Source organism: Xenopus laevis, chromosome 5S, assembly GCF_017654675.1.
Source record: "Xenopus laevis strain J_2021 chromosome 5S, Xenopus_laevis_v10.1, whole genome shotgun sequence".
In the NCBI taxonomy this organism is placed as follows: domain Eukaryota; kingdom Metazoa; phylum Chordata; class Amphibia; order Anura; family Pipidae; genus Xenopus; species Xenopus laevis.
The window spans coordinates 17,734,170-17,745,000 of NC_054380.1; the positions used below are offsets into that span (position 1 = coordinate 17,734,170).

General features: G+C 38.4%; 2 protein-coding genes across 3 annotated transcripts in view; one reads left to right on the forward strand and one right to left on the reverse strand.

Moving 5' to 3' along the window:
• bicral.S (BRD4 interacting chromatin remodelling complex associated protein like S homeolog) overlaps positions 1–10,831 on the reverse strand; it is a 28,223-nt gene that overhangs the window by 17,183 nt on the left and 209 nt on the right. The window lies entirely within an intron of this gene.
• ubr2.S (ubiquitin protein ligase E3 component n-recognin 2 S homeolog) overlaps positions 8,710–10,831 on the forward strand; it is a 174,915-nt gene continuing 172,793 nt past the window's right edge. For both annotated transcript variants that reach the window (XM_041564059.1, XM_041564058.1), the window contains exon 1: positions 8,710–10,029. In XM_041564059.1, the coding sequence (XP_041419993.1) occupies positions 9,946–10,029 (84 nt within the window). In that variant the 5' untranslated portion in view covers positions 8,710–9,945. The remainder of the gene's footprint in view (positions 10,030–10,831) is intronic.

Sequence of the window (10,831 nt, forward strand, 5' to 3'; positions counted from 1 at the left end):
TGCTGGGAATCCTTTTTGATTTCCCAATTCAATCTTTGATAAATCTGTTCCTGAATCTTCAACAGATGTAGTGCATTTAGCAACAAATTGTCTTTACAGCGAGACAGTCATCACATATTATCCCACCTTTTTATATTACAATTTAATTTATTAAACAAGCTTTAGTTGTGAGTCACTTTCTTTCAAATAAGCTTTCATATATTTATATAGTCAGAAAGTTTTATGTTTCTCTTTACTAAGTGGGTTCTTATGTCTCCCAATCTCATTATTAAATGACATCTCCACCAGCAGTGTTGTAATTGTTAATGAGCTTTTCAGGATAATTGATCCTATTTTGGCTCTGATCTTGAGTGTACAGTATATTTAGAATCCTCTTTCATGAACCCAACCAGCATTGCTGTTGCCAGAAAATAAATAAAGAGTTGCAGAAGTAACAGTACACTGAATCCTCCAAGCAGGCAAATAAAGTGATGTTTTTTTATCAGAAGTAAAAATGAAAAGGTTTATTCCAAGTCTACACAACTCCATACTATATTAAATTAAGTTGTTAAGGAAAAGTACAGCATTTTGATGACCATCACAAGAAGAAGTGGCACAAAGCAGTTAGGCGGGTTATATATAGACTAAAGGTTGAACTTAATGGACGAGTGTCTTTTTTCAACCTAACTTATTATGTAACAATATATAATATATAAAGGCAGTTTTAATAAATGGGAAAGGGACCATCAGATCTTTGCCTGGTATAACTTTTGACTCAAAGAAGGAGGATTGCTGGCTCCAGTGTGTCCTGGTCATTAAATGGTACTGCTGTAGATTCCCTGGAGTCTGTGTCACACTCCCGAAGTACATATATCATAGAGAAGAAAGGAATAGACAGCTTCAGGCAGTACTTAATAAACTGCAAGTGTTCATTTATTAGCAGTGTGCAACACTGTTGCACACTGCTAATAAATGAACACTTGCAGTTTATTAAGTACTGCCTGAAGCTGTCTATTCCTTTCTTCTCTATAACTTTTGACTCAAGCATCCTTTCAAAATGCCAGACCTCATTTACATTTTTCCTTGTTTTTACTTTTATTTTCTATTGGGTCCCATCTTCAAAATGGGGGGGGGACTGCAATATTTGGGGGCTTATTTATAAAACTTCACATTTTTCTGGTCAACATTTTAAAGGAGGAAAACTCAAATTTTTAGAGAGAAATGTATTATGCTCCAAAGTTGCTAAAAACCAAATCCGAAAATACTCCAGCTAAAACCTGTTGAAATCATGTAGAAGTCAATGTCAGACGCTCCCTTTAACTATTGGAACGTGCTTTTGCCTTCAATAGTTTGGGGCTGTTTGACACTGGTATTCATTCGATAATCCGATAAATTTGAGTTGCTGAGCACAATTTTGTTGAGGCTTTTCTCGTGTGGACACTTTTTGATGTGAATTGTAAATTAAGCCAAATAATGGATAGGAGTTTGGTCCGATTTGTTAGAGTAAAAAAAACTGAAAAGACAAGTTTTAGTAAATAGGCCTCTAAGTGAAGACTTTTTTTTTTCCAGCGGTGTTGACTAATTATCTGCTTCCATGGCTGTTGGACCAGGGTGGCACACCTTTAGCATGTCTTATTATATTTGAGTTCACCTGCTTGAGGTTAGCTCACATATGGATCCTCATATAATTGCATCCATAGTGACAGCCTTGCCTTTTAAATGCCCTTCCATTTGTAAAGTAATCTATTTCAACATTCCTTTTTTCTTGGTGGTTAGCATTATTACTTTGCAGAGGGGATGCCAAGCTTACTTTTGAACCTATCTGCATAGGTTTCTGCCTACACTTCAAAAAAAAAAAAAAAGCTTCACTGATTAATACATTTATCATACAATCTCTGCAAAGCACTGCTTAATCTCACCATTAAGGGGGTTATTTATTTAAGTCTGTTTTTTTCTGGTCGTAATTTTAAAAGGGGAAAAATATCTTGGTAAGAAAAAAAACTAATTTTTTTCCTGATATATGAAACCCGATGGTGTCTGAAGAAAAAAGTACTCCAGCTCAAAAACAAAAAAAGTCAGTTTTTAGTGACAAAACCAATTTTTTCAAGATTTTATCGAGTCTTTTGCCACACAAGAAAATTTTGTGCAAATGTTTTGATAAATGGGGGGGGGGGAGGGAGTCAGTGCGTATTTGGTTGTAATGGCTTTCAGAAAATAGTGAGGAAATTTTGGATTTTGATAAATAACCCCTGCAATATAAGGATGATATGGGTCATATGGTAATATGGGTATGATTTATGCTTTGCCAATAATTTAGAGCAGTCATTCAGTTGTTCTGAACCAGTAAACTTCTAATTGCATAGGATACATTTTTGTTCAAGGGCAGCATTTTGCCCTGTTATACTTATAACACTTTTAATGTTCGCATTTTCAAATGTTTTGTTACTTGTATAACTGTGTTCACACGTTTGTGGATTTTTCAGATTACAAAAGTCACACAGTACCAACTATTAGACACCACGAGTGTATGATTCATATTTAAAAAGTGCATAAATTGACTACATCAAACTACATATGTAAATCTGTTATTACTGGACTTTAATTTAACAAGCATAAGAACTTTGCCAAAATGTATGGTAGTATCATGCTGCACTTCTCTTGATGTAACTATAGCTAAAATCTGGCCCTCTTTTATTTGCAGTATTGCCAAGATCTGTTCCTATGTAGTCTAATGTGACTACAAAAACACTCATCCATGCCCTTCCCTATCCCAGCAAGATTGCTGGAAAATAATACCAACCAGCCATCTAGATTTCACCTGTCCCCCTTCTGTCTTAAACTCAATGTTAAAATATTTATTATAGCTCCTTAGTAAGAAAAGTATAACTTAAAAGATCATTTTGCTAACCTTCAAAGTCTTTCACTCCTCTACACCTCACTAGATCTCCCTTTTTGTCACAGTCATTCCTCTAGGAGCATCATCTTCCGTTCTAATCCTTTGTGTCTCGATCCTCATTATCTCTATATTTTTAATCTCAGAATACCTCTGAAAGTATCTATGCCATCAGTACGTTAATCCATTTTAGAAGTCAGCAAGGAATTTTATGTCCATACAAAGGCATGGGGCCACAGGTACCCTGCACATTAAATATTGTGTTTCCCTTTAGATTTTCTGTATATTTACATTAGTTCATAGTAACCTGTTCCTTGGTCACGTGGTGTCTGGTAGGACTTTTCGGTCCTATGTGCATAGCAGAAAAAATATTAACTATTACTTTACAATAAAGTACATATAAATATATATTTAAAGAATAATCATTTTACTACTTGAACCTACTTGCTACTTGGATTTAATAAATAAAAATCTGTGCAGCTTCAGTACAAAGTTTTATCATGGGAATTCTTCAGTACAGAGTTTTCTTGTGAGAATCTTTTATTCCAAGAACAGCTAATGTAACAATGCCATCCCTTGAGAGCAGAGGAAGAAGCTTTTGTTGCCTTCCCTAGTGAGTGGAAGTAGTAGGAAATTTAAAGGGACACTATTATATATATAAAGTTTGTATTTATGCAAGACAACAATGTGTTACGTTTAATAAAACACAATTGTTTGGACACTATAAAACTTATTTTATCAGAACTGCTAGTTTTGTCCTTTGGGTGTAATTAAATGACAGGCATTGAATCTGGTCATCTCTGCAGCAAATTAGTAAATACACAAAAGTCTTAGTATAGAAAGGAAGTGTTTGGATTCAGCACTGGGCTGATTTTTCTTTGGGGTATAATTTTTATAGATGCATGTAATTGCATCCCAGTGTAAGTGGGTCCCCTGCACCAGGGGAACAGATGGCTAAAGGGAGGGGGACTGTTAAAGGAGAACTAAATCCTAAAAATTAATATGGTTAAAAATGTAATATTTTATACACTGAACTTACTGCACTAGCCTAAAGTTTCAGCTTCTCAATAGCAGCAATGATCCAGGACTTCAAACTTGTCACTTGTAACCATCTTAGAAAGTGTCTGTGACACTCACATGCTCAAGGGGCTCTGAGCAGCTGTTGAGAAGCAAAGCTTAGGGGTCGTCGCAAATTTGCAAGAAAACAAGGTTTGTCTGTAATATAAGCTGATGCTAAAGGGTTGATTAACCCTGATACTAATTGCACTGGTTTCTGTGCTGCCATGTAGTAATTATCTGTATTAATTATCCACTAAATAACAAATAAACAGTAATGCTTGAAAGTTTGTGAAACATTTAAAATTTTGAATGTGACCTAAAACATGATCTGATTTATTAACAAGTCCTAAAAGTAGATGAAGGAAACCTAGTTAAAAAATGAAACAATTATATTTGGTATTTATTTAAAAGAGATGATCCACTAACATATCTGTGGGTTGCAAAAGTAAGTGAATCAGTTTTCAATTACCTTCACCCCTTTGTATAGCAATAACTGTAACTAAACATTGTTGTAACTGTTGATCAGTCCTACATTTCGATGTTAAAGTGTTCACAAACTTCAAGCTCCACTGCAAGACCAAAAAAGAAGCAACATCTGCTGTCTCCTTGCAAACACAAGCAGCTTGTCAGATAAAATGGGAGAGCTTCAGCTTTTGAGAAGCTGGCCTCTCGCTAGACAAGTAATTTTTTTTATTAGCTCTGCAGGACCAGGAAGCTGGTTTATTTGCCTTGTTTAGTGCCAGAAATAGCATCCCGCTGGCAATTTTTCATTATAGTCGGCTGGAAGGCAGTTTGGGGAGATTGTTGCCCCTAAGAGGTGATTAGTTTGCGGGGAACCAAATCTCCCCGAATCTGCCCGTGTGCCCTTACCCTTAACTGGGATATCATTTTCACAGGGTTAAACAGAAGCCAAATGGCATGCCTTTAAAATGTTACTTAAATCTAGCTGTTGGTACATTTCCCTCGTAAGCAAGGAGAGACAATTATGGTTTGATAGAAAGGTTAACACTGAAGTTGGTTTAAAAAAATAAAGCAAGATGGTGTGGTAACATTACTATAAAAGGGGAGATAAATAAGTTGATGAGAACAGACAAAAAGCAGAGATTTTAAGATTGAAGATTAAACTGGGCCAGCAAATTGGCAAGAGGTTTTAATGTTGATAAATGCAAGCTATGCAAAAACAGCAGGAATACTAGTTATACAAGTGATGCAAGTGTATTGAGGGCCTCCCTAATTCAGATGGCTGTGGAAAACTCTGCCAGTGTCAGGTAGTGCCTACTAAAGCAAATAAAATACTCTCTTAATGGGATGAAAACATAATTTTGACTTGTTATAGATCCCTAGTAAGGTCTGATCTTGAGTATGCTATGATGTTTGGGGTCCAGTCCTTAAGGATATTGTTACGGTGGAAAGAGTGAAGAGATGTGCAGCCAAACTGTGTAAGGTTAGTGATCCCCAACCAGTGGCTTGTGAGCAACACGTTGCTTGTCAACTCCTTGGATGTTTCCCCCAGTGGCCTCAAAGCAGGTGCTTATTTTTGAATTTCTGGCTTAGAGGCAAGTTTTGGTTGCATAAAAAACAGGTTTCTGCAAAACAGAGCTTCCTGTATGCTGCTAGTCCACATAGGGCCTTCCATTCATATCATTTATTTGGCAGCCCTATTCTGGTGCTGCTTCCCAACTCTTTTTACATTTGAATTTGACTCACAGGTAAAAAGGGTTGGGGACCCCTGGTGTAAGGGAATAGAATAAACTACAGAAATAGATTTGGGGCTGTTTTCTGTGCAGAAAATGCACTTGCAAGGGGACGATTACATTTTACAAGTACATTCAAGAAAATTATAAGGCAAATAGTGGGGAAACTTATAACATAGAAGAGGGCATCCCTTTAGACTTGAGAAACAGAACTTTTACATGCTTTTGTAGATTTTACATACAAATTTTATCCTAATGTTCCCAACAAATGCTGTTTGAATATTATAGTCTAACATTTGTCTTTCTATCATTGAGCTGTTCAAAACGTCCGATTTTTTTCAATAAATCTTGATTGATTTTTTTTCACACACATGTGTGTATATATATATTTATATATACGGTATATACACATATACATATATACACACACACATTATTTTTTATAATACATAAGTTTCAGTTAAGCATGTGACACAAATGACTAAACAATAACAGGATGAATAAAAAAAGTATATAATTCTCAGGATATTCATGGCTCTTGTATATATGAATATATATACATATTGTTTCAAGAGTTTGAACTTTATGAAACATTCTATTTTTTCAACCCATACCAACTATGTAACTATAACCTTGTATATCATAATGTTGCAAATATAACAAGCAATGCCAGTCTGAGCCAGAAAAATATCCTAATTAAAAAGATTAAAGTCTCAAGAGTGTAGATATATCATTTATCCACTTTATTTTCAACAATAGTATCATAATTTTCCATAGGAAAAAGCATAAATAACTTTATAAACAGCCAAATTTTAAAGACAGCACAGAAACACTAACAAATTGCAAATATATAAATGGTAACAGGATAGCTCCTGGTCAATAAGAGCTTACGACTTTTTTATTGTGTCTGTGATTGATTGCACATAGAGGTCAATGCAAGTGCCAACATTGGGTGGCTTATTTATTAATTGTTTTAGGTTTTGAAACCACGACAATCTTGAAATTTATTAAAATATCCGAATATAAGAAGTATGAACAAAAAAAGTGCTGAACAATAAATTCGCTTAAATTCGTGTTTTTCAGAGAATTCCTAGCAAAAAAAACCCTGAAAAACCCTAAAAGTCCAAATTAAAAGCAATAAAATAAGATCAGCGCAGCTCCCATCAACTTCTTTAGGACTCCAACAACTTTTACTTGGTGACTTTATGCATTAGAGGTTTTTGTCTTTTCTACACTTAATAAATCTACAATTTTTAGAGCTTTAAGAAATATTGAAAAACCACAAATGTTTTGAGAATCATGGAAAAAAATGTAAATACGATTGTTAGTTAATAGGCCCCATTGTCTGAGCGAAGTGGCAAGAGATCCAGAGACACAGTTTGCGCCTAACTGGCCCAGGCCTAGAGTGTAACTCTAGAAACTCTGGCATGTTTCATAGAATAGAGCTCAATAATGGGCATGTGTAGACCTTTGTTAAATTGCCAGGACATATACACATCTCTTTCCAGACTTGCATGGGTCTTGGTCCAAAACTTATTGCGTTAATCTTCTCCTTAACATCTCAAACACCAATCCCCCGTTTACAACGAACCCTTACAATTCAATGCCATAAGTAATATTAGCATCTTTATATGATATTCTACATGATAAATGAGAAAAGCAGAAAGCTACAATTCCCTAACCCTCCCAATTTTAACATCTACTAGACACGTTATTAAGGTGGCCATTGACGTTCAGATTTTATTGGGACAATGACCGTTTGGATTTTGATTGTACATTTTAATGAAATGATCTGAAATTAACAAATAGACTGATATTGAAGGATTAAAAATAACAAAATCGGACAATGTTTTGGCAATTAATAATCGTATGAAAAAGTAATTTCTTAGAAACACACTGTAGGTCACCCATGGATATCGTCATATAGACAATGCATGCACAGATAGCATCATTATCTGACAGAAATTTTCTAACCTGTCGGACTAAACGACCGATTGACATGGTACATACATTGCTGGGACAATAATTCGGAGCCCACATACGGTCCGAAAACTGTACAAAACATTGTTTAGGTACGATTAAATCTGCACTTGGGGGTGCCAAAAGTTAGGCAACCCCAAGTGACTACTTTTACATACCTGACACCCTGGGCCGACCCTCCTATCAGCAAAAAAATACACTGGCCCGGGGTTCTTCTAGCGACCACCATGCAGAGATCCTCTTCCTGCTTCTTTGGGTCTTCTCACAGTTGCGTATGTGCAGTAGAGCGGAAAGCTGGACTTTAACGAAAAAGTCGTCTATTTCGCTCTATGCACATGCCTCTGCCCCGGGGAATTTGAAAAACGATGAAGCAGGAAGAGGATCTCTCTCCGTGGTGCTCGCTAGAAAATCCCTGGACCGGTGCGGTTTTCGGCTGATCGGAGAACGGCCTGGGGTTTCAGGTAGGTAAAAATAGTCACTTGGGGGTGCCTAACTTTTGGCACCACAATTGTAAAATGCTATTCCTTCTCCTTTAACAAAAGCTGGGTGTCTGTAGGGTCCTTAAAGGAGAAGGAAACACAGTCGGCGCAAAAACCCTCCCCCTCCCCTGTGTTGCTTCCTCTCCCTCCTCCCCCCCATGCCTACCCGTCCCGCTGGGCAAATGCCCCTAACTTGTTACTTATCCTTCTGCGCAGGTCCAGTCTACGGAGTTCACCGACGCCATCTTCTTCCAAGCGATCTTCTTCCTGCTTTGACCGGCGCATGCGCAGTAGGAGCATTTCGTCGGTATGGATCTACTGCGCATGCGCCAAAAGTCACGAAGTTTTCTGATTTCACTTTGTGACTTTTGGCGCATGCGCAGTAGATCCATACCGACGAAATGCTCCTACTGCGCATGCGCCAAAACACCGGTCAAAGCAGGAAGAAGATCACATGGAAGAAGATGGTGCCTGTGAACTCCGTGGACTGGACCTGCGCAGAAGGGTAAGTAACAAGTTAGGGGCATTTGCACAGCGGGACAGGTAGGCCAGGGGGGGGAGGAGAAGTAACACAGAGGGTTTTTGCGCCGACTGGGTTTCCTTCTCCTTTAAACATAAAACTAAAGGAGGCCATACACAAGATCCGCTCGTTTGCCAAATGAGTGGATCTTAACCCGATATGCCCACCGGAGGCAGGGTGATATCGGATTAATCCGATCGTTTGGCCCTAAAACAACCAATTGGATTACAACGAAGGAAATGGGCACAGACGTGTCGTAAGACCGCATCAACGAGCAAAGCAGGTAATCAAACCTGCCTGATCGATATCTGGCCTGATATCGATCTGCAAAACTGGTTGGAAGCCCCCAAACAAGGGCAGATAAATTGCCGAATTTTTCTAAAAGGAACAATAACGACATCTTTAATCTGCCCATGAACGGCCATCTTAACTACTATATACAGGAATGACAACTACAGCTGTGATAGGAGACCGAAGTTCTTCATTTTTCCATGCTTGGACCTGGGTAATGGGGGGCCTAATTTAAAGCTAAAAGGGTGGTTTCTTGTCATCAGGTAACCAGCCAAACACAGAAGACTAATGGAAGGATTTAACCATGGAACGGACACCACTGCCTCTGGGTATTCTTACATACATTATTTCAAGATATCATAAAATGGAAATACGTTTTATAAAAGGCAACGACTGGAACATTATCAAACAATCAAAACAGGTAACCGCTGAAGGACAGAACAGTCCGGCATTATTAGATCAAGATGAGGACACGGCAGTCCTGACTGACAATGGAAAGAATGAAGTAAAAAGCGCGAGAGACACGGGGATATTCGCCTAAAATGGAGGCCGAGGTAAAACTGCGCCATTCCGTCTGGCCCGAAGCCAAAACCAGGCGCCATGTTAGACGCTTCCTCTCAACAGCACGAAACGCTTCAGTTCCACGAATACAACATAAACACACGAAGCCATTACAGAAAAAGCATTCACTCCCAACACATCCCTCTACTAAATAAAAAAAAAAAAAATCTGAAGCGAATTAAACAAGTCCGTCATTGCAGAGGCCGAGAGACATAAAACCGATTAAAAAACCCAAAAAACACTAATGAAGGACAAAAATAAAAGCCAATAAAACACTAGTATATCTGGATTAGAAAAATAATATATATTCTCCGCCATTGGCCTCGCGTCTCCACAGGACTATTCGCTTCGAAGAAACTCTGAGGTAAAAAAACTGATTAAAAAAAAAAAAAGGCGCCAAAGCTAATCCGAAGCTAAACGCGCGCCTTCCAGTCTCTTTCTCCTCAGGCAGCGGCGCATGGAGCTCATGTGAAGGATCCAGCAGCCCCAATGGCGGAGAGAACTCGGGGCCGCTCCTGTCAACAACAGCCTCCATTCCTCAGCACCGCGGCCGAAGAGATGAGCTTAAAACGGGTAATAGGAAAGGGGCAGAGGGGAGGGGATTGCTAAAGATTCGTTTTCTTGGCTATTTTTTTTTCCTCCCATCCCTAATGATGATGATTCCAGGGTGGCGGCGGTTCTGACAGGAGGGGTGGGAGTATTTTAAAAAGCGGCACAAATCAATGAGTCAGTGAAAGAAGTCTTCTCTTCCCTCCCCGCTTCTTTTTTACATCGACTGGGCAACCTGTGGCCCCACAGATGTAAAACTGCAACTCCCACGAGCCCTGTCAGTTCTACCTCCACATCAGGAGGGCCACACTGAGGAGAATCTCTCTCTCTCCTCCCAAGCAGCCCTGTCACCTAATCTGCTGTTTTCTTCTCTGTCAAAGGCTACTTTTTTTTGGGGGGGGTCCTTGTCACCTCCTGTAGGAAAGGAAAAAAAAACAACCCTCTGCTCTTCCTCCTCCCTTCAACCACCACCCCCTGCCATGTATCCAGAAATAAATATTTTAATACTCTCTACAAGACATTTTCTTAGCTGCCAAATTGTCAAAAGAGAGGAGTAAAAGAAGGAAAAAAAAAAGTGAGAGCCAATAGCTTTGGAGGCTGAAACCTAATCTCCTGCTTTTGGCAACTGTCTTTTATTTATTTAATTTATTTTTTTTCTTAAAAAAAAAATTTACTCCTCTTTTTTTCGCCCTCTTGTCTGTCTGGAGATAGATTTCCCCGTCTCTCTTTTTTTTCCCCCCCTCCCCGAAGGAAGGGAGGAAGGAGGCTTGTGTGTTTTTTTTTCCTTGAAATTTTTATCACAAAATTATAATACACTCAAAGGGAA